Raw genomic sequence first — 27,153 nt, 5'->3', positions numbered from 1 at the left:
ATAGAGAAAAAACGACCACCAACCCACAACCTGAATGGTGTTTCAGTATTTTTGGCACAAATCCACACAACTCTTTCCAGCTCCTCAAGGTTTTCTTTCCATTTCAGCCATTACTCAGCTGACTCGACTCCTATTCCCTGGTGTAACACTCACAGCTTCCACTTTTGTTTCAATTCTAGGACCTAGAAACAAATCTAATCCAAACCAAACCCACAAGTCCCTAGACTTGTGCAAATATTTGTGAAGGAAGCACAAAAAAATGATTCCCAAGTTATGCAAATCTGCAGGTAAAGCTCAGCATGGCTCAGGCCAAGGAGAGAGTCGCTTTGGAAATGAAACAACTTTTTTCAAGTAGCACTCAAGTGAGTTCCTACTAAAAGAGAAAAAAAATAATTGAAGGGTAAATAGCCAAAGGTCCAAAAAACCTGAGAATAGAATAGAATTAACCAGGTTGGAAAAGACTTTTGAGATCATCACATCCAACCTATCCCCCAATGCCATCTAATCAACTAAACCATGGCCTCAAGCACCTCATCCAGGCTCTTCTTAAACACCTCCAGAGATGGTGACTCCACCACCTCCCTGGGCAGAACCAGCAAGACATTTTCAGCTGACTCTAAATCAACCCTGGTTTGGCCAGAGCTTCCAAGTTCCCTTTTGGTTTGGGTTTGAGCTAAATTTCATTCTCCTTGGGTTTGGCCAGAGAGCTGAAAAATCTGTTTTCACCCAGTATTAGTCAGAGAAGGAAATGCTGGGCTATGATTTAATGAGATGCCAGGTTGTGTTCTCAGCAATTTTATCTTGATCCTCCAATAATTGAGCTCATAAAAAGGGGCAAATAAATCCTAGCACACATTGCTGCTCCGCTGTCCTCCCCTCTGCAGGCTGCGTATCTCGCGGTGGGGAACGCGGCCCTGGGACGGTGAGAACTGGCAGTGCTCCACCAACACACCGAGTCACACATGCTGCAGGTCTGCCCCACACCCAAGATCTTATCCCAGCAACAACACATTTCTCAACCAAATCATAAAAAGGGTCAAACTATGGAGACCCAAGAGAAACAGAAACCCTCTTTAAACAGGGCAAGACAGGAAGTTAATTCAGAAACAAATTATCCCCTACAGTAAGAAAAAGTGCCCAACAGAGGTAATAAGCTAGCCAGCCTTTTCCTGTCCCAATGCAGAACAACAATGACACTTCTTGTTCTCATCCACTGGCCAATAAATCTTCCTCTGCAGAGCAGCTCCAGGCACAAGCTTTCAGAAACCAGAACGTGCAGGCGAGGAATGAAGCTGTGACCAGCAACGCCAGCTCACCAGCAGCTTGGCACAAGGCTGCTCCCCCAACAAAAGCACTCCAAGCTGGAAATCATTTTGACTGGTAAATGCACTTTGCTGGGCTCCAGGAAGACTCATCCTCCCTGGCAGTTAATCTCTCTAGGGGTAAGCATTTCCTACAAGTCAACACATAAGGAGACATCCTCTTCTTGCACATGTGCTGCAGGCACTGCAATGAGTCATCCACAGCTCCCCTTTGGAACCCAAATGCCCAGTGAAAGGTATGCCTTGGAGAACTGCTCTCCTTAACAGCACCTGCCAGAGCTTCAGCTCTCCAGCATAACCTGGAACAGACCAGCAGGGCTGGCTACAGGCACTTCAGTTCCTTGAACACAAAGAGTACTTCAGAGGTGATGGTAGTGGCTCTTGTTTATGAGGCTCCAAACCTTGTAAACATTATTCTTTAGAGGAGTGCTTGTTGTAAACAGTGAACTCCTTCATTTCCCATAGCATCCCATTTGGCTCTTTGAAGAAAGGGGCTCTCTTCTGAGGAACACACAGGAACTGGAGCATCCCTAGCTGAAATCTAGTCAACAGCTAAATCAGAAACAATGTGAATTTTCTACAGACCCCCAGACCTCTGAGTCTGGGTAAATCCTTAAACAAGCAGAAAAGGCTTTGCAATGTTTTTGTTGAGAGAGCCAGTAGCAATGTACCACCCACCCACCAGTTACACATCTCAGAAGCCAATACTCTTGACCCTGACTCTCTGAAAAGCAGGCTTGCTTGATATCTACAATAACCTCCTCACACCTGCTTTTGAAAGGCTGCCTGGGCTTTTCAGAGTTCAATGACTGCAATAGCACTGTAGCAGCATTAAGCAATTCCACAGCACCACCGAGCACACAGACCACTAAGCCACCCTCTACTTGCAGAGAGGCTTTTTCTCCTGCTGTGCCACTGGAACAGCTCTAGCAAATCACCTGAATGCACTGAAAGCAAGTCCTTCACCAACCTGTGTGCCTCACCAAGGCAGCCAAAGAAATGGCTCTGCAACCCCTCAGTCTAGACAAAGAGGCAGCCTCTGTGGTTTAAGGGTTCAGCTGGGGAAGAAAGCAATATCTGCCTCTCTCTGGAATGAATATAGGCTGGAAATTGTGATGCCTTGGGAACTCCACTCAACTCTGGGAGCATTTGTTCAACAATCCATAGAGTTTCTCCTGGGAGGACATCAAGGAGTGAGATCCACTAGTAGTCAGTGAACAGTTAGTTCAACATCCTTAGTGTTAGGAGTCCTTCACTGCAAGGCAACAGTGATAGGTGTGATAGGACTTGGATCATGAAGACACTCACAAGGGGCTTCCTTGGGCTTTTTGAGCTACAACTGTGCAACACCAAATAAAACAGCTCTCATGAGGGTTTCTTCCCCATCTTTCCTGATCCAGACATGCAAGGCATCAAATTTCATCCCTCCAGGCTCTGGATCATGGTAGGTCCAGGTGGTTCATGTGGAATTGAGCATTCTCCTGGCAGTATATCTACCTGATGCGGTCACTCCATTCTGGAGGGGTACCAAAGCACCTCCCAAAGCTCCTACTAACAGTAGAGCTTCCTTATGCTAAATAACGGAACAAATCTGAGAACAGTTCAGCACTTCCCTTTCTGGGCTGGGTCTGGCTGCCCCTCATCCCATGTTTTCCAATGAAACAATCAACCATCAGCTTCAGAGTGAAGTAACAGGAGACCTCTAAGGCAGTTCGTGCCTTGCTGCTCTGGAAAATGCTATGAATAGGTGAAAGAAAGAGCTATGTCCAGGGCTTCTAACATATGAGATGGTGCTCTCCACTGATGAAACTGATCTGTCACTCTGAAGATTTGCCTTCTGGTTAGAAATCCATCACCTATGCAAACACCTAGCAACCCTCATCCTTCCAGAGCTGAAGGCTGACTATTAGTAGGGCATGCAGTACTGTGCTGCTTTCAGCTGCACAGAATCCTAACGAAGGAGTTCCAAGGTTTCCAGCAGCTTATGCACCCTGGTAGGGATTCAACAAGATCAGGTTTTAGTCATTCTTGACAGTAAAAGCCCCAAAGCCTAGTGTGAATCAGAAGCCAGTTTTCCTGGACTTCAGTGGAACATTCAAACCTCAATGGTTTGTGCTGTGACCTGGCTGTAGCCAGGATCCATACAGTACCATCTGACCTTGCTGGCAGTTGGGTAGACCTGGAGCTGTCAGTACCGATTCCAGGAGAAGCAGAATAGCCATTTCACTCTAGGTTCTCCCCACTGCTCTTCCCCTGAAGATAAGCCATAGAATCAACAAGGCTGGAAAAGACCTCAAAGATCATCAAGTCCAACCTGTCACCACAGACCTCATGACTAGACCATGGCACCAAGTGCCACACCCAATCCCCTCTTGAACACCTCCAGGGATGGTGACTCCACCACCTCCAGGGCAGCACATTCCAATGGCAAACAACTCTCTCAGTGAAGAACTTTCTCCTCAAGCCTAAACTTCCCCTGGTGCAGCTTGAGACTGTGTCCCCTTGTTCTGGTGCTGGGTGCCTGGGAGAAGAGACCAACCCCCACCTGGCTACAACTTCCCTTCAGGGAGTTGTAGAGAGCAATAAGGTCTCCTCTGAGCCTCCTCTTCTCCAGGCTAAGCAACCCCAGCTCCCTCAGCCTCTCCTCACAGGGCTGTGCTCAAGGCCTCTCCCCAGCCTTGTTGCCCTTCTCTGAGAGAAAGAGGAGAAAGGAAACCAGACTGTTGTGTCCATGAGGAATGCTCTTCTGCAGCCAGGCTTTGCACAACTGAGGGACATCTTATACAAGATTTTTCTTTCTGGCTCTAAGATAATTTCAGCTTTACTACTTCCCCTCAGAAAAAAAAAATCAATGCAGAAGCAACACTACCATAACCATACCTCTGAGCTGCTCTTCCTCATGAATGTAATGCTGCCACCACACTCAAGCTTCTCTCATCCACCAGGAATGGAAGAAACTGAAAGTGCACAAAGCCAGCAGTGCTAACTTCAAATTTAGCGAAGGCTATAGACTAAATGGAAGGATAAAGAGCAGCAGACACCTTAAAGGTTCTTCCCACTCATGTGGAACATTTTTCATCAACAAATTCCTTTTACTTCAGGAGTTTTGGAAGCTGTTTTGCAATTTGGCTTCAAGAAGAAAAAAAAAAAGAGTATCTGAGGTCTAAAAATATGGTTCCCAATCTGTTGCACAATAGCTGCAGCAGAAATACAGGGCAATAATTAGATAATTACAGTTAATAACTCATCACTGCTTTCCCACCACTTTCTTCTCCCTCTTCAGAGTAACAATAGGAAGAAACAAGGAAAAGTTTTGCACAAGACACCTTCAGGCTGTAAGCTTATTTTTCCACTCATGTCTTGTCATGGAAGCTAGCATTACTCACAGGGAGGCATTTAAAGCTTTGGCACACTTTCTACAGGGAGGCTCAACCTGCCCTTTGCAGTTTCATGCACATAATCACAGCGCTGGTATCATGACTTCCACAAGTGCTTTGTTATTACATCAACACTCCTCAAAGCCCTCCATGGAGCCATGTCACATGCCACAGTAGAAGCTTCCACCCCCAACCCTTCCCTTGAGCAGGCTGTACATGTCTTTATGGCTGCTATGTTACCCATAGCATGCAAAGGGGAGAAAACTGCTCCAAAGCCCTCTTGATCAGTGCAGAAAGATCACTGTCCTGCATGAACTCATGGTCTGCATGGGTGGGAGCTGCTCTGAACATGCCAGGCCCAAGAGGAGAGCTGGCAGTAGCACAGGTAGCACAGGCATCCTCCAGCTCACTTCACAGAGCAGAGCTCTGACATACAGAGCCCACATCTCTCTCTTTCACAAGAGATCAGAAACAAGGGTGGGTTTTTCTTGTGATTTGTGGGTGTCTCTTTGGATCTTGTCTTTAAAAGCTCATCTATTTCCAAGGCAGAATACTCTAGGTTATTTTCCAGCCATAATCAGAGGGCAGGAGCAGAACTGCTAGTAGAAAGCAAGCTATTGTGACAGTTGTCCTAGCAAACTGGCTGTGAAGGCTAAAATGTGGGTGCACCCCTGAGCCTGTAGGCATCTATCCAGCACATCCTAGTAATGCCTTTTGGAATTAAGCTATTTCTTGACAATGTGACTTGGAGACTGTATATGCATAAAGCAAGAGACAGAAGTCAAATGACATTGCTTTGGCTGGCTCAGTGATTCAGGATCTGCCTTTCTGTGAAGGGACAGTTTGGCTCACCCAACATGCTTGACTTGGAGACAGTAATTTCCAAACCCAGTTTTGGTCAGCTGGAAGCTGGGGTGAAAGTCACCATGTCTCATAAATCTCAGATGGTAGAGCCCTTACCGTCTTAAGGGTCTGCTTCAATGCTTAACAGCGTTGACAATTAATCAGCCTCTGAATTAGTTGTCAGAAACTAATTAGTGTCTGAATAGTGTTGGTATTTCTGACTTCAGTTTTCAGTTACAAAGTTTAGATGTTTTCCATCAAAGGCCCTTAGAAATCCTTTGCTCCAAGTTCTCAGACTTTGGCAGGCAAAACAGTCCATGAACAAGTCTGTCCCTTTCAGAAGCTCCTCTCATTAACATTTCTCAGTAATTAGTATTATTTTCTGACTTAAGACTTATTGATTTTTTTTTCCTCAACATTCTTAGCTTGTTAACACCAGATTTCAACAGCATCCAAGAGCTTCACGTTCTGTCATCTGGGCCCAGGCCACTGCTTGTCATTTTGCAAAGAGAAGCGTCTGACTGCTGAGACCAGGATGGCTGGAGACAGCATCACCATCTTGACTTACAGGCATACACTCTGAACAGCTGCAGGAGAAGGTACAAGTTTTGAGCAGCTTGGCAGTTTGCTAATCTAATCCCAGGTACTTACATGATACAGAGCCAGGATTGCTGATACTGCACCCCTGTGACTGTTGCTGTGACCCCTTGAATCGTATCTGATAAGAGGTGAACTAGGAAAAGAAGAGAGGGTAACATTAGAGGCTGTCCATGTTTGGTTTACAGCTGCAAATGACATTTCCTTTCAACTGGAAGCTGAGTACTAACTGCACACATACTTATTTAAGTGATGCAAGGGCGGGGAGATGACAACAGAGAAAGATGGAAACATTTCTTCTGCTGCTTTGGAATTCTGTCCTTTAACTATTCACAGCTGCTTCCTCCTCCCAACATCAGCCTACTGCAGTATTAGGTGATTAGATCAGCACTATTCAACACACACACAGGACTGGAAGAGGCAGCATCTTCCCAATCCCTTGCCCTCTCTCCCCCTCTTCCTCATTAACGTTCTGACAGTATTTTATGGCACTGCTGCGTTTGTCTTTATTGGCAGAAAGCCTAAATTAAAGAGATTATAAATGCAAAGCTCTAAGACAGGTAGCAAGAAGTAACCAAAGCATGACCATGCTTACTACACGCTCAGGATATGACATATCTGTTAAACAAATTCACTCAGGCTGTGACAGTTACATTTGAGGTGCGAGGTGCATGTTTGTATATTCATTCCTGTTGGCTCTGAAACATCATGGGTGCCTACAGAGAAACAATGCTTAGTTAAGCTTCTTTATATCCTGGGCTGAAAAGCAGTGCTTTAAACTATGCTACAACATTTGCTGATAACTTAAGGTGACAAATGAGAAGACAGCATTGGCTAGGGCTGCCTAGTGGAGTTTCTGAAGGAAAACAAAGTGCCTCTCATCCCTTCCAGTGGGCTGGGAGCAACACAAAGGCTCAGCCCTCCCCAGTTAATTGCTCATTCAAAGCAGGCAAAACTTCCCCAGCCTGTGTGAATTCAGATGGAGAACCACAAGGCAAAAGAGCCACTTCTGAGGAGACATTGGCAAGTGTCTCTTCGCTGAAGAGCATCAGAGACTTGTCTGTGGACAAGCACACTCCAAAGAGACAAGAGACTCCAGTGCTGCAGACTTCTCACCCCAGAGAGCACCACTGTGTGTCATTTTAATGAAACAGGGGCAAGACTCTGCCAAAACAAAAACCCTGGAGAAGTTCAGCCTGAGTGACACGGGAAAACAAACCCCCAGCACCACGTGGCACACGCAGGGCTGGACACCACGCGGCAGCGCTCGACGCACCACCAAGGGAAAGGATGAGGACAGTCACCCTCAGGCAAAAGGAAATGAAGAGGTGGTTACCATTCCCTTCCCGTGGGGTCCCTGAATCCGTGAATAAAGTGCTCATGATTTTCTCAAAGTTGCAGCTTGGCTCCATGTTCTCAGGATCTTCAGCGAAGTGTTTCAGCATCTCCCGAAGAACATCGTCCAAGGAGGTGGCAGTTTCATCAAGGATGATGCTGGCTCTGGCCAGGAACCCATCCAGGTCTCGGTGGGCTCTGACTTCCTCCTCAAAATTCTTTAACTTCAGATACTGCATTAAGAAAAGGTCAGTGTAAGACAACTGGATGCACTACCCAACAGCAGAGGCTTAGGATCTGTCTGACAAGCAGGTTTGCTGAGGTTACTGCCCCTCAAGCAATGATCCTAGAATCATTTTGACCACTGGGATCCCATGGCAGAAAAGGAGTTTAATGTTCTGATGGTTTGCATTTGCCCATAGCTGCATGTCTAGGCACCGTTTATACCCTGACAGAAAACAGAACTAAACCAAAATTAGGGATTTTGCCTAGGATAAAGCACATAAATTTGCCTAAAAGCAAAAATGCTTAAGGTAGCATTTAACAGCCTCTCTAGGTTTAAATAATTGCAGAGCTCTGCAAAAATGTGGGAAAAGTTATCTGGAAGAAAGACTGAGCTGAGCAGCATGGACAATTACCAGTATGCACCTCAGGGTCACCTAACCCAGCTCTCAAACTTGGAGCTATCTCTGCCCAGGGGTCCCAGTTCTGGAGTCTGTAGTGAGAGGTAAGGAATGCCAGCCCACTCATCACCTCTTTTTCAGCTCCTCTTAAATATTCCTGTTCTTCCCACTCTCAAGGAAGTTTTCTTCCTTTGTCCATAACATTTAGAAGCAAAGTATGACAGCGGGCAGATGCTGTCGCAGAGGCTGATACTGTTTCAGCTGTCTGCTGGTTCCCTCTGCCATCCCAGACTTGTTTGCTCTATTACAGAGCCTCAACTCTTTGTATTTATCAGCTGAGAGGTTCTTTCATTGGACAATCAAACTACAAATGAGTTGTTTCCATTTCACTCTCCATAGAAATCCACACACAGACTGTCCTGGCCAAGGAGGACAGTCCTGCCCTCTCCAACAGTTTAAGGCTGAGGGAGGAAATGGGAAGTGCACTTTGTCCTATGGACCTTCCTTCTGACAGGAAACCAGCCAGGCTGCAGCTGGTCAAGACAGACTGAGATCCTCAGTTCCCCCTGAATTCAGCAAGAGGCAAGCTCTGAATTGTCTTTACAAATCTGACACCCAGCTGCCTCTACAACCAAGACCTTGGCACATTCTCCCTCGAGAGACAAGACTACCCCAGCACCTGACTCACAGATCTTTTCCTCTCCTCTAACATGCCCTCTCTACCTTTTCCATTTATAGCCTAGACACGGGGGAAAATGCTAACATCTCACTAATTACTGTAATTATCACAGCAACTATCAAGTTGTCAGTACACATCCATTGCAATTAGCACTGTTTTACTTTGCATCAATCACTCCTTATACAGCATCCAGGAGAGGGAGGATTCTCTGAAGGATTTCAGCTCCCCACCCTCAAGGCTTTGTTACCATCTGCTCTTAGGAGACAGTGACACAGCTATGTTACAACCCCACCTAAAAGAGATGATAACTGCAAGCTGACAAGTCAGTGTCAAATAATCACTGCACAGAGGCAGGTTCAAACACCTACCACCATCTGCAACACCAGGGACCAGCAGCCACCTCCCAAAGATGACTTAGGTCAGGCTGTCTGGTGAGCAGAGTCCAGCCTAGGATGTAGGTTCAGTCAGCAAAGAAGCCAAATGACCCAGACAGGATTTAACACGGAGGATGGCACAGGAGGTACCCATGAAGGTATGAGGAAGGTAAATAGCATCAGAAGTGCTGGGGAGCCTTCAGAAAAAATGCATCAGTGGCTTCGTGTTGCCAACTTCACCCACACATGAAAAGCCACCAGAGGCAGAACAGTGGAAGAAGAAAGTTGAAGGATAGCTGAGGGACAGGAGAGATGAATCAAAGGCATTCAGAAGAAGGCTATTATCTGCCCACATCATCTCAATCAACACTGAGCCTCCAGTGAGCTGTGCATGACAGCAACATTTTCTCATGTCAGGACAGCACTGTCAGCAGCTTACTGCAAGAACTCAGCCCCAGCTCTGCCACAGGCTGCAGGCAATGCCTCGGGTAAACAATTTTCCATGCCTCAGTCCTGCTTTATTCCACAGCTCCTGGTCCTATTATAGGAAACAGGGGTGATGCTCATCCTTATCATCACTCCCTTATATGCACATTAAACATCACGAGGCAGCCTGCCACCATAAAAGGATATAAATATACGACCCCCAGAGACAAACTAGGATCAAGCAATTGCAAGCACTGGTAGAGGGACACCTCTGAGAAAGCTCAAAGAGCTGCTCCAGTCAGGACACCCAGTGGCTTCAGGGTAGATTCACTGCTTCTTCCCATTGCTTCACACCAGGATACCTGATGCTGGAAACTGTAGGAAAACTGAGACAGCTACCCAAAAGCCATTCTACTAACCCTGAGTGTCCTTGACTGCAAAGCTGCACACTGCACCATGGCAAGAACAGAGGCTGCTGAGCCAAGGGAGGAGGAATATTTGCAACCAGCCTCCCCTGACTTCAGTCAGGTCTCTTGGCCAAAGTTGCACATTCCAGTAGTGCAAAAAAATCTTCTCTCAACACTAATCAAGAAGGCCCAAAATGCAAGTTCAGTATTGAGTATCACTAAGGTTGGAAGAGACCTCAAAGACCATCAAGTCCAACCTGTCACCACAGACCTCATGACTCTCTGCTGTGTCGCTGCTCTGGAGACCACCTCCGTTTACAGACACTGCAAGAAGCTCATGGGAAGGTCTGTCCAAAAGGCATGCTGTCCTATGCTATGGTCATTTGGGACAATGCCCTCAGAAGCACATCATGATTAAATAACTCAAAATGTGTCAAGGAACTTCTCCTTATTTATGCCTAGCAGTGCCATGCCAGAGGCCAACTTGCCTGAGACACAGATGGCCCTTCAAGCACTCCTGAAGGGACACGAGAAACCACAGGCTGCCACCACAAATGGAGACAACCCAGCACTGAAACATCTCCAGACAAAAAACTTCTGACCTGAGCACTTTTCTGCTAGGGATGCCCTTCCCAGACAGTTGGAGCCATCAACTCACTGACTCAAGTCCCAATTTCCTTTGCCTCTGAAGTGCAAAATTTCCACTTGTCTTCCCTGGAGGCAAGAACTGGCAGCAATACTTTTCTCAAGCCCTGCTCAAAGCATGCTAGCTCTCTGCTCTGTGTTGCACAACAGCACACCAAAAGTATGGGCCAACAAAGCAGCAGCTCCACAGCTCTGAAAAGGGAGAATAAAACAGAAGAGACACTTCTGTGTTTGCAGCTTCCAACTCCTTCTTATCAGAGGCAGATCCTACTTTTGGGCTTCGAATCTGCACTTGAACTGATTAAATTCTTAGGTTACTTTCAGTCAAGTGTGGATGACTTGGAGAAGCTTGGCACTTGTACTGGACAAGACAGATTGACACAGAAATTTCCATTCCTGAGCACAGAAATAGCTTATTGCAACTTCCATGACTTTGTACCAGCCTACATTTGATTTTTTGGTGGTGATGGGTTTGGTTTGGGTTTTTTTTTTTTTGGGGGGGTTGCCTTTTTATGGCTCGTTTCTTGGGGGTTTGTGTTTATTTTTCTTGACCTGGGGTGGGAATATTTCTCCTTCTAAAGCTATTACACGTTTTCCTTCACTATTAATTCAGCTTGCTGAAAGAGCTTTTCGGGATTTGAGCTGTCTTAGAGCCAACAATGCCAAAGAACTCTCTGGGAATGCCTAGGAAGCCCCCAGGGCTTTGGTACACAGGTTTAAGAACCCAGATTACAACCTACAGTACGTGACTGACCAAGATCAGCGATGCTACGAGTCTTCAGGCAGCCAGCTAGTCCCTCCAATCAGCAGATGAGGCAAGAATCAAGACAACTTAAAGCACCATGAGTCTCAGCCTCACAGACCAAGACTTCACATGCTGTGAACTATCAGCCCATTTCCTCTCTGCCTTTTCTCTGTGTACTTTCACAGCTGGAGGTTTGCACAACTAAGGCACAGGAGGGAGAGGGGTTTGTGTTTTTGTCTTATCGCTGCGGAGTTACTGTCTCAAGAGCAAGTGTAAACTAAGAGTTCTTTCCTGATCATCCTCCCAGACCATGTGTTTCCAGGGAATTCCCTCCTGCTGAACCTCATGAAGGCAGATCTGATTAGCTGGAATAAACAGGAAACCAAATCACAGCAACGTCTATTGGGTGTTTCTGCTTTTGGCTCCAGAGGAGCTGAGCAGCCTCAGTCTCTATGGCGCACGCTTGGCCCCCTTTGTAGGCAGCTGCAGAAGAGAAAGTGATGGATTAATGTGTCAACAGGCTGCCTGGGACAAAAAGAAGTGGAACAATCAGAATTTCACAGAAATTGTTTGGAGAACAAGCAGCATGTAGCATTTTAGGTTTCGAGACAGATTGATTCAAACGAGGAGGCTTAATGTATCTTCTGTTTGGGCCAGGAAAAAACCCCAAAGACCTCCCCACACCCACACAGAGAGCTCCAGGATCCTTCTAGGTGATGAAAAACACATAATGAATTGATCAGACCATCCCAACTTACCTTCCTTGATGTGTGCAGTAACACGCAGCCAGCGCTTTCATTTTCAGCTGCAAAGGGGATTAAAAAGATAAACAAATCAGTTTTACTGCGGAAGGTACCTGAGAGGCAGCAGGAACCAAGCAGAGGGCTCAGTACAAGGTGACCTATCAATCCCTTGGCAAGGGGAAGTTCTCTAGGGGAGAAGCAGAGACTCATTTTTCACAACATCTCCCATTTAGGAAATGTAAACCAAGCGCAGAAGCAGCCTTTGGCATGACCTGACCAGCTGGGGCTTGTTTTGTTTGCAGATTCCCTATGCATTTTTACTCTTCATTTCTCCTCCCCCCCACCCCCACCACCCCAAAAATAAATAAATTAAATTCTAACTCTAATCCTTTAGGTAATAATTTAATTCACTGCATGGTTGTTTGATAGATTGAGGCTAAGATTGCATGAGTCACGCTCGTTTGGAAGCCATTCCTGCCATGCTTTCACAGTCAACAATAACAGCCCGGCACTTCCGCGGGAGCGGGCTGGAGGGATCACACGCAGAGGCTCCCAGACGAGCACATTAACGTCCTGTCAGCTCACCACGCTGCCTCCATAAATCTCAGGGTAAAGCTGAGGCTTCTTTGAGAAAGAAAACTGCTGCTTCGAGACTATTAAATGTCATTTAATACACAGCTGAGACACGGGGAGGGGGGACCCAGGAAGCCCCCCAGATGACAGGATGTTAGGGGTTGGAAGGCGCCTCTGGAGATCTTCCAGTCCAACCCCACTGCCAGAGCAGGGCCATAGAGTCTAGCACAGGTCACACAGGAACACATCCAGATGTATCTTGAAAATCTCCAGAGAAGGAGACTCCACAACCTCTCTGAGCAGCCTGTTCCAGTGCTCTGTGACCCTCACAGGGAAGAAGTTCCTCCTCATGTTGAGGTGGAACCTCCTGTGCTACAGTTTATACCCATCACTCCTAGTCCTATCCCAGGGTGCAACTGAGCAGAGCCTGTCCCCTCCTTCTTGACCCCCAGCCCTCAGATATTTATAAACATTTATTAAATCCCCTCTCAGTCTTCTCTTTTCCAGACTAAAATGCCCCAGGGCTCTCAGCCTCTCCTCAGAGCGGTGCTCCAGTCCCTTCAGCATCCTAGTATCACAGAACCACCAAGGTTGGAAGAGACCTCAAAGATCATCAAGTCCAACCTGTCACCCTCAGTTGGACTCTCTCAAGTAGATCTCTGTCATTCCTGAACTGGGGAGCCCAAAACTGGATACAATATCCCAAGTGTGGCCTCACCAAGGCAGAGTAGAAGGGGAGGAGAACCTCCCTCAATCTGCTGGACACACTCCTCCTAATGCACCCCAGGATCCCATTGGCCTACTTGGGCACATTGCTGACCCACAGATAAATTGTTATCCACTAGGACTCAAAATTTCAAGGACCCACATTGACATTTTCTTTGGGCTTCTATGAAGTTATTTTTTTTTAAGATATAAACTAAAAAGAAAAAAGAAACACACAAATCCACCAAATAAAACTCAGCTCTCTTTGCCACTTCCCCTCCACACTGCTGGCATCCAAGGCAGCTTCTCTGGAGCCCCACTAGCAGTACCACAGGCACTGCCTGTGCCTCGTAGAATTGTGTAGTTGGAAGAGACCTATAAAATCATCAAGCCCAGTTGTTCCTCCTCCTCCTGTAGTCCTCATCTTCAAACTCCCCAAGAAGCCCACAAGACTGAGCAGCTACCAAACCTCTGTGAAGCACATGAGTGGTTTTCATTCAAATGAGCCTAATGACAGCATGGAAAAAACCCTACTGAAGAGCAAAAACTTTTCCAGAGGCCAAGTTGTGGAAAAGTACAGAGATCTAACACGGAATTACAGCTACTCAGATGAGGCTTCTGCATCCTTTCCAGATCTGGACTTCCAAATCCTACCCTATAAGGTCTGCTGCAAATAAGACCCTTAATGGGAAGGTCGTGAGTTCAAGCCTGCAGTGGGCAGTAGTGTCCTCCCTGCTCTAGTCATGAGGTCTGTGGTAACAGGCTGGACTCGATCTTTGAGGTCTCTTCCAACCTTAGTGATACTGAATACATTTCACAGGCTGACCACTCACAGAGGCACCTTCAAGCCCAACCTTTCAACTCTCCCAAAAGCCAAGCTGAGTGAGGATGAAACCACCACAACTCAGGAAACAAAAGAACACAACTGGGTTTTGCACCTGGGAAGCTGTCTCAACCAAAACCATTCCTCAAGCTCAAGTTAAAACCATGCTGGGGTTAAAAGGCTGCAATTCCATCTGGGAGCAGAGCTGATTGCAGTAGAGGGCAAGGATTGCCTTCATCTCTCACTAAACAAGATGGTTAAAAGGCTTTGGTTGCATCACCCAACTGCTCCCAAAGTTCACTTGAGCGCTGCAGATGTGATTAAAAGCATCACTTAACTAGACAAGGCTGCTGGTGTGACAGTCCCAATTATTGCTGCTTCTGACATCTTCTGGAAAACACACAGGCTGCTTCATCTAACAAATGCTATTTATTATTAAAAAGCAAGCACCCAAATAAACCAGCAACATCAAGCCTTTTCCCCAGGCTCTCGCATTTGTAGTCCTCCAGCGCTCACTTACTCCATTTACAGCCTAATTACACATGCAAAAGTATGCTGGAAGATTTGGGAGCCATAAATATTCATGGAGAAGAAAAATATGTTTTGGTTTTTCTGCTCTTGCAAGAAATAGTTCTAGAGGGACAAAACCATGCCCACAACCCTGAACAATAGCAGGCATGTGCTACAAAAGCTATCTGAGTATCTGCTGCATGTCCTTATGGGTGCCTGAACACCGCAGAAGCCCACATTGGGCTTTCCTCATGCAGCAGCTCTTGCTTCCCCTCACCAGCTTCAAGCATGCATCAATCTTCTCTAACAGCTCTCTCAGACACTCATCTCTGATGAGCACCAAGTGCCGCTTTATCAACATAAATAAAAACATCTAACGACATCTGTCGGACCAAGAGCTTACAAACTGCTCAGAAGAGCTGTTCTGGGTACAGAGGTGATGCCTCATCCATTTCATCCAAGCTACACAACACTCAGCCTTGATTCAGGGAAAGAAGAGAGCTGCATACGGCTACCCCAGTCCTGGGCTGTTAAAGGCCCTCTGAAGTGCTTCAGCATTACTCAGGGGTAGGTGCAAATTCACTAGAACATGGAAAATGAGAGGGGAAAGAAACACAGACTTGCCAAGTGCTCTTCTGCCTGGTCTGTGAAGCACCCATTTGCTTACTGCAGGAGAATCCACCAGGCACTCTCGGGCAAAACCCTGCATGAGACTGCCTGCAACAACCATCAGATGATCTCTGTTGGGGGTACAAAAGTGATGAGGGGACTGGAGCACCTCTCTTATGAGGGGAGATGAAGAGAATTGGGTCCTTTTAACGTAGAAGAGAAGGCTGAGAAGAGATCTCATAAGTGCTTACAAACACACACAAGGTGAGTGCCAAGACAACTCTGTTTTCAGTGGTGCCCAGTAGCAAGATATGGAACAGTGGGCACTAACTGGGACATAACATGTTCCAGCTAAACATGAGGAGAAAACCTCTTCAATTTAAAGGTGGTGGAGCCCTGGAAGAAGCTGTCCAGAGAGAGATGGCGAAGTCTCCATCTCTGGAGATGTTCAAAACCTGTTTGTGCTTCTGTGTGACCCTCTCTAGGGAACCCTACCTTGGAAGGGGGATTGGACTCAATCTCCAGAGGTCCCTTCTAACCCCTACCATTCTGTGACAGCCTGGCTAAAGCCCATGACCAGCCACCACCAGCTTGCCACACATCTTCCTTCTTCATGACACGATCACTGCTTCCCTCTGGTTACAGAGGAGATGAAAGGATGGAGCACCCTTGACCCTTGCACCTCCATGGGGACAAAGTAGAGACAGAAAACCATGGATCCACCCTCTACTGACAAGGAGAGAGCTATCCATCAATCACCAGTTATGTCTCACTAGCAGGAGTAATAACTAGATTTCACACATGAATGCCAGGATTAAGTGTACTTAAAGAGCAAGAGGAGGTCAGGGCCATGTCAAATGTTCATGTCTATTTCTGTGGTCCTCCCTGCTGGAGAAAGAAGGCTGCAGCACTATTTTAGGTAAGCCAGCTAGTTACCGGCCTTATTGTCCGTGTCCTCACACAGAGTTAACGGAGAGCTGCCAGGGGTGGCTGGCCTTATCTGTTAGGCTGGGCTCCAGGTTCTGCCCAGGGGAAACCCAGAAGAGTCAGCAGCACATCTCCAGCATCCCCTGGCAGGCACATCAAGGCGGCACAGAGCCTGACGTTCTAGCAGGCACGCACACGGGCACGGCATGCCCCACCGCGCCGCCAGCACTGACGCGGCTGGCCCTACCTTGGCACGTTCAGAGCCCTGCCAGGACACTAGGGCATGCCTCTTGGGACTCCTGGAGACCCTCTAGCCCAACCCCTTCCCCCCCACCCCCCAAAGAAGAGTCACACACAGCAGGTCACATGAGATCACATCCACACAGGTTTGGAACCTATCAAGAGGAGACTCCACAACCGCTCCGGGCAGCCTGCTCCAGGGCTCCAGCAGCCTCACAGCAAAGTTCTTCCTCACGTTTAGGTGGAACTTTCTGTGTTCCAGTTTGTGCCCACTGCCCCTTGTCCTGTCACTGGGCAGCACTGAACAGAGTCTGTCTCCATCCTCTGGCACTCTGCCATTTAGATAGTGATCAGTATGGAGAAGATCCCCTCTCAGGCTGCTCCTCTGCAGGCCAAACAGCCCAAGGGCTCTCAGCTTTTCTTCCTCACAGAGATGCTCCAGGACCCTCAGCATCTTTGCAGCCTCCACTGGACTCACTCCAGTAGCTCCTTTTCTTGAACTGGGGGGCCCAGAACTAGACACAGTACTTAGACCATTGCAGAGGAATCAGAAAGAGGCAGCCAGCACAGAGACTGACCAGAACTCTTGCACAGAGGCAGCAAGTAGATGAGAGTGCTGAGCCTTGTCTCACCCCCAGCTTCTCAGACGTGCAGCACTACAGAAGCAACATCTTCTTTTGTTTTTAAAAAGGTGCAGGAGGTTTCATCACTAAGTTTGGAGTGAGGGAAAAAGCTTTCGTGGTGGTGGGGTTTTTTCCATGCCAATGGGACAGGGAGCTGAAAATGCCGGGAGAAGCTGCCCCAAAGCAAACCCAAGGTGAAGCACCTACGAGCCCGATCGCTGCCTTCGTGCAGAACCACCCGCACCCCCCACCCCCCCTCACCTCCCTTGGCTGAGAGCACCACTTTGAAAACACCCTCATCAGGAAATTCGGAGGGAGGCCATCTCCCCACACACACACACACACACAATTGGTGTATCCACTTTCCATTAGAGGATAGGAAGCTTTGGGAGCCCAACATCCCACGCTGACATCAAACTGCTAAAACAGGAGTTATCAGATGGAGCGCGTGGGTCAGCATTGTGCCTCGGGACATAAAAAGGACCTCGGGATTAATGTGAGGAAATGTGACTATTGTGTGCAGAATGATACCCATTCAGGCCCAGACCACTTGTCTCTGGAAGCTGCTCTCTCTGGAATATCCTTGGCGCCAGCATCCAGCATTTCTCCTCGTCCTCTTCAAGGGGGGAAGAAAATAAAGTCACCGGGGGCAGGGGCTGGGCTGCGGCTCGGAGCTCCCTGCCCGGCCGCCAGCAGCGGCGGCCCCGCACGTGCGTGGCCCTGGAGAGGAGGACAGGAAGCTGTTGATTCCCCGTATCTAGGAATGATCAATTGTCCTGAGGGTGGAACAGGTTTGAATTTCTCGTGGAGCATAAATTGTGTTCTGTTATTTCCCCCCCCCACCTCCCAACAAAGCCACATCCTGCCTTCTGATTGGCTTTGAGCTGCTGCCGTCAGGGGCTTGACTCCTGCCCCCCAAAAACTGCTCCAGGGACCTCTCTCCGCAGCTACAGCCACCACTCTCAGCATCAGATGTAAAGCAGGGATGCAGACTGCAGCTACAGCTCCACAGATCCCTAATAAATTGTGCCCAGGTTCAGGAGAAAAATCTTGTTTAGAAGAGAATAAACCAGGTTGGAAAAGACCTTTGAGATCGAGTCCAACCTATCATCCACCACTATCTAATCAACTAAACCATGGCACCAAGCACCCCATCCAGTCTCCTCCTAAACACCTCCAGTTATGGTGACTCCACCACCTCCCTGGGCAGCACATCCCAATGGCCAATCTCTCTTTCTATGAAGAACCTCTTCCTAACATCCAGCCTAAACCTCCCCCTGGTGCAGCTTGAGACTGTGCCTTGTGCAAACCCCTCCCCACTGCAATCTGGGGAAGGCAGATGGCAATGGTCTCAGCACCCCAAGCTGCAAGAACAAGTCTCCAAGGCTTGTTTTAAAACCCAAAGCTGCAAGGATGAGGTCTAACCAATGAAAACCTTTGCCTGGCTGATCTAAGGGATTTACCAAGCTGATGAGAACAGTCAGTGAGGGTAAGGCTTTGCAAGTGAGGCTTGCATTGCCTGTCCACCAACTTTAAGGCTCCATCCAAACCAAGATGCTGCATTCCCTTGCAGAGAGAGACCCCCAAGCATGCTGCAGATAAAGCACAAGTGGTTGAATCCTCTAGTTCAAGATTTCTGCAACAGACTGGAGGGATGTGGATATGGACACCTGCAGGCCAGGCTTCAGCAGGATTCATGGAACAACCCACACATAAAACACAAAGTCAAGTTCACCTCCAGGTAGCAGTAGGACAGATGGGTGAGAATTGCAGCATCATTTCAGTTGGAAAAGCCCTTTAAGATCATTGAGTCCAAGCACTGCCAAGGCTACCACTGAACTCTGTCCATCAGCACCACATCTATGCAGCTTTTAAATCCCTCCAAGGATGGAAACTCCACTTCCCTGGGCAGCATGGCCCAAGGCTTCACAACCCTTTCAGGGTCCTGCCTGAAGCCCATTTTTAAAGCCTCCATCTTAGCATTTGAAAGGGGACTCCGCATATCAGAAATCCTTTTTACCCTTAAAAATCCTAAACATCCCAGCTGGAGAAAAGGGACACAACTAACACCACTATCACAAACATCAGTGCTCCAGGGAAATAAGGAGGCCTTTTTTTGTCCTGTTTTGAATGAAAGGGGAACACTTATAAACAGCCCAGGAGGACACACAAGGAAAATCAGCTTCTTCAGATGCAGAGGAATCTGCAGCACTCACATTCCTCATCCCCAAACAATGCACCCCACGGCACAAAGCCCAGACTTGTCCTGGCAGAGTACAGCCCCCCTTAAATCTTTCAATTAGGATGGCATTTGTAAAATTGCAAATGCTTGAAGACTGCTGGATGTTTTTCCTGAGTTAAAGCCACTTGCTCCAACTCAAAAAGGCAACTTCTAGATAGTTAAGCAGAGGTCTGGGCCGTGCCTGCTCTGCAATACTCCAATAATTACTCACTACAGATCAATTGGGATTTGCTTGTAATCTAATGATAACTTGGAGTAAATTTAGAATGCTCTCCCATAGTGGGAAGCCAGGAATAACCCAGAGCCCTTGGCATTTAATCTCCTAAACAGTGCCCACACAGGTAGGCTTCAGGAAGCCTCCAGCTGCTAGGATGAAACCCAGGCTGCTGCTGCTGTGTCCCAGAGCTGCATTTTCTTAAGCACACAGCACAAACCCCAGGTTTTGCTAGCCCTCCTCCTTCACCCTTTAGCACATGCCTTACAGAAGGTGTTTAAATGGTGTGCTGGAGGCAAAAACAATCTCTAGAGCAACCTGGGGGGTTTATTCCTCAGCAGCAAGCACTTGGGATAGCTTCACAATTTGTGGCAATTAGGCTGTTTGGAAGTCCCCTCCACCTTGCTCCCCAGACTGGGCAAAGTGTCTAAAGGATGCCGGCTTGGCAGGTAGTAAACAAACAGCACAGCTTGGGGCAGACACATCCATCTGCAACATGACTGCACAACCACCTCCTTTGTGGCCACCAGATGCAAGCCAAACCACCACTCAGTGCTGATATAGGCATTTTGCTGGTGGGTTTACCCCCAGCACCACACAGTCCCTTGAGTACAGCACACAGTCATCCCCTGCATGAAGCTACCTGGAAGCAGGCAAATATGCTAAAGTATATTTGGGGGGAGCCTGACCCTTGGGCTCTCACTTTAAGCAAGTAGTTTGTATTGATAAGCAGAGCATGGCACACAGCAGCACGTTCCTGTACTGCAGAGAGCTGAGGGGGGCCTGAACTTCATCAGAGATGTCTAACAAGCTGCTTTTCTCTTCAGTTTTGCTACCTGCCTCTACTCAGCAGGTAGAAAGATTGCCTGCCTCTAGCTAGGATGCTAAACCCCAAGAGAAGCCATTCCCTAGTGCCAAATGTCCCTTTATACTCGTTCTTCCTTTACTGGCTGCTGCAGACAGCAGTGACTGACCTGGGGGATCCACATCTCTGACCCACCTCATGGGCTTCAATTAAAACCTTTACAAAGAAACAATGTCAAAAAGCCCTTGGGAAGCCCCAGAGCCACGTCTGAATCATCTATGGAGATGACACACACCAAAAATCCTCATTTCTCCCTAGAAATGGCTCTCTTTCAGTGACCAGAGGCAGCAGCAGCCAGAGCAACAGCCAGGTCCCAAACTGGAGACCTTTTCAATGGAAAAAGGGAGTCAGGATGCTGGAAACCTCCTCGGCAGTCAGACTTGGAGTCACAGAACAGTGGGGTTGGAAGCAGCCTCGAGAGATCATCCAGTCCAAAGCAGAGTCATCCAGGGCAGGTGACCCATACTTGTCCTAAAGTGGCTCCACAATTGCTCAGCAAGGAACAGGCACCCCTCGGAGGCTGGGCAGGGGGACACTCACCGGTGGCATTGGGCGGCACCTCCAGGTTGACATTGACGAAGAAGCGGATGCTGTCCCCCGAGACGATGGAGGAGTTCACGGCGTCAAAGAGCTCCTCGCCACCCGTCTCCTCCTTGGCCTCGCAGCCATCGTCCGTGTCGCACTTGAGGTACCCTGCAGCGAGACGGGAAAGGGTCAGCGGGGCCGGGGAAGGAGGCGGCGGCCGCCGGGCTGGGGCATACCCACCGACCGCAGCTGCCGAGGGCTGCATCGGCAGCACCTGGGGCCTGGCAGAGCCTTCTCTTAAAACCCTCCTCTGGCAGGGGGCCAAAGTCAGAAACAATCAGCCCCAGGCCACTCGGGGTTGGCCTCAGGTGCGTCCAAATGGCTGCTCTGGGGCCTGGACCATGGGCTTCACGCAGCAGCCTGCTCAGCGGTGTGAGCGGCAAAACCAAGTCTGCACCTTGCTCCTCTCAGATGGTAAAAACAGGATGAAAACTCTGACTGGAAGCCATAAAAACAGCCAACAATCCTCCAGAAGCAAGAGCCACCGCACAGCCCCAGCCCACCCTAAACCCAACACCCAGCAGCTCGAGTCACCGGCAGCTCAGCCGCATCGCTTTGCCATCCAGCAACTTGAAACTGAGGGAGGGGGGAGGAAAAAGGAGAAAAAGAAAAAGGTTTCCAAGGAGACACTTGATAGGGACAGACTGACCCACAGCTCCCCACAGGGCAGAGGAGCAGGTCACAGGAGGTGGCTGCACTGAGAAAGAGAGACAAGTTTCTTAATTACAGCAGAAGACTCCTCAGCCTTCTGCAGCTCTAATGGAGGTGAAGGCAGCTTGGTTGAGCAGCAAGCTGGTTCACTGCAACGTCTCATTGCAGAGCCGCTGGAGGACTCTGGTGGTGCACTCGTGGATCATGTTTAATTAGGAGAATTAGGGACATTAGAGAATGTCAGTTTTTACATTGCCAGGATTATTCAGCAGCTTCTACCCACCTCCTGACCAGTCTTTTAGGGCTGATTTGAAGCAGGAGGGATGCATTTCATTAACTTCCTTTAGGCACTAGAGCCAAATGAAAAGGGTGAGCTGCAAGGAGAAGGCTTGAATGGAAACTGAAATATTGATGACTTCTTTTGCAGCCTGGTAGAAGCAAATGTAGAGGCAGTAGCAGCTGGAAGCAGCACACCAGGGCTCGCAGGGCTCTCCAGCGGACTGCTCACCATGGCAGAAAACAAGCCCCAGGCAGGGAGGCCACAAACAGGAACTCGGTGACACAGGACAGGAGCTGCAGCGCTTCCTGCCACAAGTGACACAGCGATGGGTGCTTGTCCCAAGTGCTCAGCGTCTCCCCAGGAGGGGTGAAGGGGCTTTAAGGCTCCATGTGACTTCTGAACCGCTCTTCTAAGGCATAGGAGACCTGGCAAAACAACTCACATAATGCAGCCTCAGGATCTCTGCCTCTCTCTACCTACTTGACAGGAATAAATGTGAGATGGTACTATCAGAACTGTTCTGAAGCCTTCAAAAAGGATCCAATGTGCTGCTGTCCCCATCCAACTGCCAGAAAGGAAGCAAAACTGCAGAGTGATGTCCTCTGCTACTGGTGGAGCTTAGCAGCTTTTTCTATCCCTGCACGACAAAAGCTTGTCCAGAGACAGACAGAAAGAAATGAGGTAAGGAAAGTACAGGACACACTTGAACACAACACCTGAAGTATCATGGCACTGTGGACACCACCAGGTATGAAACACCTGCACAAAGGCTGGGAGATGTGCCAGGCTTGAGGAGCAGCCTGTGTCCTGGAGGAACAGACAGCAGCTGGATGGGGTGCCTGCTGGCATCCGAAGCGCTGCAAAGCCCTACGCAAGCATCTCAGTCCCAAACAAAGTGCCAGACTCGGCCTGTGCTTCTTTCAGAATGCACAGCTGACACCAAAACCTCTCCTCAGCAAAGCAGAGCACCCACCAGTGCTGGGAGCCCTCCTGGTGCCAGCAGAGCTTGGGGCAGGCTTGCACAACAACAATCAGTCTGGGGTAGGCTCAAAACCACAATCCTGACCTTTCCACCTCGGTCATATCCAGGACTGCAGCCCCAGGTCTATGCTTCTGCATCCTTCCCACTTGGCAAGTCAGATGGGAAGCACACAGGGGGAAGATGATTTAAGCACACAGCTCTGAGAACATGACTGAGGTTTCCCCCAGTGTTCTAATGCCATTAGGACACAGATGGGTAGGAGCCAAGCAAGGCAGACTACTTGTTCACTTCCAAAGCCTACTGAAACCAGCTTGAGAAGGGCAATGGCTGGAGACAAGAGAGAAGCAGCACAGGAGCTGGAAGAAGGGCAAGGGTGGAGTAGGATCAGAGGGCTGGGCAGAGGTCAGTGAGGACTCTGGCAAGGGAAGTATCCTCTGTTCCTCCCTCTTCAGGGGAGGAAAGAGCAGAACAAAAGGCAGCCTCGCCTCACGTCCCCTGGGCAAGGGACGGACAAAACGTTCAGCTTGCAAATAATCCCAAATCTGGGCCATACAGGAACTGCACTCCCAGGCAGGTGTCTGCTTTGTCACTGAACCACCTCAAAGCTTCAGACCACTCCTGGTTTGAATCCTTCAGCTTATTAGTCTGCCAGGCATTTTCAAACACAAGCAACTAACACCTGTCCAACACAGGGTTATCGTGAGGCAAGAAGAATTGCTGCGTGCATGCCAGATGCACCTTCCCTTTCCTCTGAGCACAGCTCAGGAGCTGCCTCCAGGCCTGGCAGCTGTTTCTCCCCCACTGGCTGACAATCACCAAGTGCCATCCCTGCTGCTTGAAGGGCAGCAGATGCCACAAGCGACAGGAGAGGCTGTTCAGCTCCACTGGAAGTTTGATTGGTGGTTTGCAGAAGTTGAGAGCAGGATCTGCCGTGGCTGCTGCACAAGTTGCATAAACACTGATCAGGTTTCCACATGGACAGAGTCTCACTAACACCTACAGCCTTTGCCAGGAGCAGTTGCTTCAGCAGGGGGAGGGCAGAGTTAGGCACCTGTGTATACTCTCTGAGATGGGATGGGGAAGAGTTTCCCCCAGTCCAAAGCTGCCCTGTCCCCTCTACCTTACCACTGCAAACTGCCACCTTCATCCTCAGGCAGCATTTGCTGAAGTGCCATGGGCAAATGACAGGGTGAGTCAGACCTCCAAGCACAGGAAGTGTCACTTCAGCCTGAAATACAGTCTAAAAGTGTCAGGGAACATAAATTGTGCTGAGTAGGAGGCTAGAGTCAGGAGCTGAGTTAAGGCTGCCTGAGAAGATGAGGGCAGCCCTCCTGCACCTTGAAGAACACTTCATGGTAAGGATGACACCCCCAGTCCAACCTGCAGGACTCATCTCCTAGCAGACAGATGGAACAGCATGACAAGTGCTCAAGGCCAAGGACAGCAGGCACCATCCTCCAGTGTGCTGGAACAAAACCCGCTCCTTGTCCCCTGCAGCTGCAAGCAGCAGATGCTACAGAATCATTTTGGTCGGAAAAGACCTTCCACTTGGAGTCCAACTGTTAATCCAGCACTGCCAAGGCCACCACTCAACCACATCCCTCAGCACTGCACCCACATGGCTTTTAAATCCCCCCAGGGATGGTGACTCCACCATTTTCCAGGGCAGCCTGTTCCAGAGCTTGATGACCCTTTCAGGGCATAAAGTTTTCCTTGACCCCAAGCGTTTCTGTACTTCAGCCCATCCCATGCAACTTGAAAATAAGCCAGCACCCCCACCCCCCATTTTATGCAGGTGCTAGGAAAACAAAGACAATCCCCCCCACACACAACCCAAACTCCAACCAACAAAGGAGTTTCTCTATCCACTCCCCTGTGAAGCATCAGCACTTCCCCTGCAACTCATTCCTGGTCTCAGCCTGCTTTGCTCCGGGATCTCACTATCCACCCCCAGCCTTCTCTTCTTACTCTCATAATCTCAGCTCCATTTCATCTGCCTGGTCCTGCTGCTACCTACCCTCTTAACTCTGCCAAGGCACCTGCCCTGCAGCTATTTTGCTTTTGAGCCCAGGGTTGAGTTGAGAAAAACAATGAAGTGAGCTGCACAGCAGTGCGAGGTGGCATTACCTCTCCCACCGCTGCTTTGGTGGCACCTGGCAGCTGCACCTGGAGTTATAAAGGCAGCAGAGTAGTAGTTTGCAGGAGGCACAGCTTCAGTCCTAGAAAAGCCTGATTGCTCTGTGGGGCAGCACTCCCAGCCCAGGGGTTGCACACTTTTTCCACAAGAAAGCCTAAACTGTAATGATCAAAGTCAAATTTCCTGGGAGAAAAGCAGCTGCGTGACTAACAGCAGCATCTCACGGCCCGGGTTAGGAGACACATCCCAGCATAACCTCTCAGTGTGCCTCTGAGGAGGCCAAAGCAATGGTAGGGTTTAAAAACCAACATCTGCATGCATGCAGGTTAAGCAGCAGCTTAGGAGTCAAAAGGCATCCACCCACTCATCTCATGCAGACACACTTTAGCACAGCAAGCCAGACAAAGCAGCCAAGGAGGAGTTTTGGGGGAGATAGGACATTGTTCCTGCTGGCATTAGCCAGGTGTTAGCCTAGTTCTAGACTACACATTTTTAGGCAGAGGTACTGCTGCTGCTTTAGGAGTTGCAGGGATGAGGTGAAGGTGTGCATTTGTGGAGCTAGATTAGCAGGGCACAAGAGAACCACAGTCCCCAGTGACAGGACAAGAGGTAACAGGCACTAACTCGAACACAGGAAGCTCCACTTCAACATAAGAAGGAACTTCTTCACATTGAAGGTGATACAGAACTAAGACTGCACAGGGAGGTGGTGGAGTCTCCTCTCTGAAAAGTCTCAAGGCCCCCTTGAATGCAGTCCTGTGTAACCTGCTTCAGGTGATCCTGCCCTGGCAGGAGGATTGGATTCAATCATCAGAGGTCTCTTCCAACCCCTACACCATTCTGATGCATAAAACTGTTGAGGCTGGAAGAGACCTTTGAGACCATCACATCCAGCTGCTCACCTAGAGCTCACAATCCCACAGCTACTGCTAAAACACTAACCCATGGCCCTACACCAGGGAAACTGAAAACCAAGGTCATAAAAATGGCTTCAACAGCAGCCCACTTTCACATGCCAAGGCAGGCAAGCTCCTGGTCATCTCCAACACTGATTTCACAGAATCCCAGTATGATAGGGGTTGGAAGGGACCTCTGGGGATCATCCAGTTCAACTCCCCTGCTGAAGCAGAGCACCCACAGCAGCTTGCCCAGGATCACAATGTCCAGGTGGGTTTGGAATTTCTCCAGAGGAGGAGACTCCACAACCTCTCTGGGCAGCCTGCTCCAGCACCCTCACACCAAAGAAATTTCTCCTGTTCAGATGGAACCTCCTGTGTTCCAGTTTGTGTCCACTGCCCCTTGTCCTGTCACTGGGCACCACTGAAGAGTCCAGCCCTATCCTCTTGTCTTTGCCCTTCAGCTCTTGCTGAGCATTGCTCAGATCCCCTGCAGGGCTGCTCTTCTCCAGGCTCAACAGCCCCAGGGCTCTCAGCCTTTGCTCTTCACAGAGCTGCTCCAGGACCCCTCAGCATCTCTGTAGCCTCCACTGGACTCTCTCCAGTAGTTCCCTGTCTCTCCTGAACTGGGGAAGCCCAGAACTGGCCCAGATGTGATGTCACTAGGGCAGAAGGACTCCTCCAACATAAGCAAGGTACTCTCCTTTTTCAAACAAATGCTGATAGAACAGCAGCTTGCAAGTAAATATTTGCCTAAATTGAAGTGTTCCTACTGAGGTTAGACTTCAGAGTGAGGGGGTTACTTATTGCTTTGAGTCACAAGAGTCTGCAAAGCAGTTGAGCCAAGTGTCTTGCTTCCTAACCAAAGACTCCATTTCACAGGCAAGAACAACTTCAGCCCCAGAGCAATACCCTCCAAAAGCTGCTATCAACTCACACCTTGTGATGCTGTCCCCCACAAAATTAAACACCCAGGCCATGCTGATTATTCAAAGCAGTTCTGAAGCAGTTCTGCATACAGCTGGGTGCTTGCTAGAATTTTAACCTCTTCCTTTGGTTCACAAGTCAAGAGATACCCTGGCCAGACTATTTCTGTCCTATGAAGACTTTCCCATCCTGCAGCAGGGAGCCGCCACCTGGACAGGGTTGACACCAGCCCACAAACTGCATTGCTG

The 27,153-nt window shown here is 48.8% G+C and overlaps 1 protein-coding gene across 5 annotated transcripts in view; it reads right to left on the bottom strand.

The window, feature by feature from the left end:
* The window catches only part of SLC4A11 (solute carrier family 4 member 11), a 132,101-nt gene that overhangs the window by 42,197 nt on the left and 62,751 nt on the right, over positions 1-27,153 (bottom strand). For all 5 annotated transcript variants that reach the window (XM_068149438.1, XM_068149441.1, XM_068149439.1 and 2 more), the window contains exons 3-6: positions 20,988-21,140; positions 12,132-12,178; positions 7,476-7,707; positions 6,194-6,275 (exon numbers count right to left, since the gene is read on the bottom strand). In XM_068149438.1, the coding sequence (XP_068005539.1) occupies positions 6,194-6,275; positions 7,476-7,707; positions 12,132-12,178; positions 20,988-21,140 (514 nt within the window). The remainder of the gene's footprint in view (positions 1-6,193; positions 6,276-7,475; positions 7,708-12,131; positions 12,179-20,987; positions 21,141-27,153) is intronic.

This window comes from Melanerpes formicivorus, unplaced genomic scaffold (genome assembly GCF_026170545.1).
Source record: "Melanerpes formicivorus ecotype bairdi unplaced genomic scaffold, bMelFor1.0.p_v2 SCAF_18, whole genome shotgun sequence".
Taxonomy (NCBI): Eukaryota; Metazoa; Chordata; class Aves; order Piciformes; family Picidae; genus Melanerpes; species Melanerpes formicivorus.
This window is presented reverse-complemented; position numbering and strand designations above follow the sequence as displayed.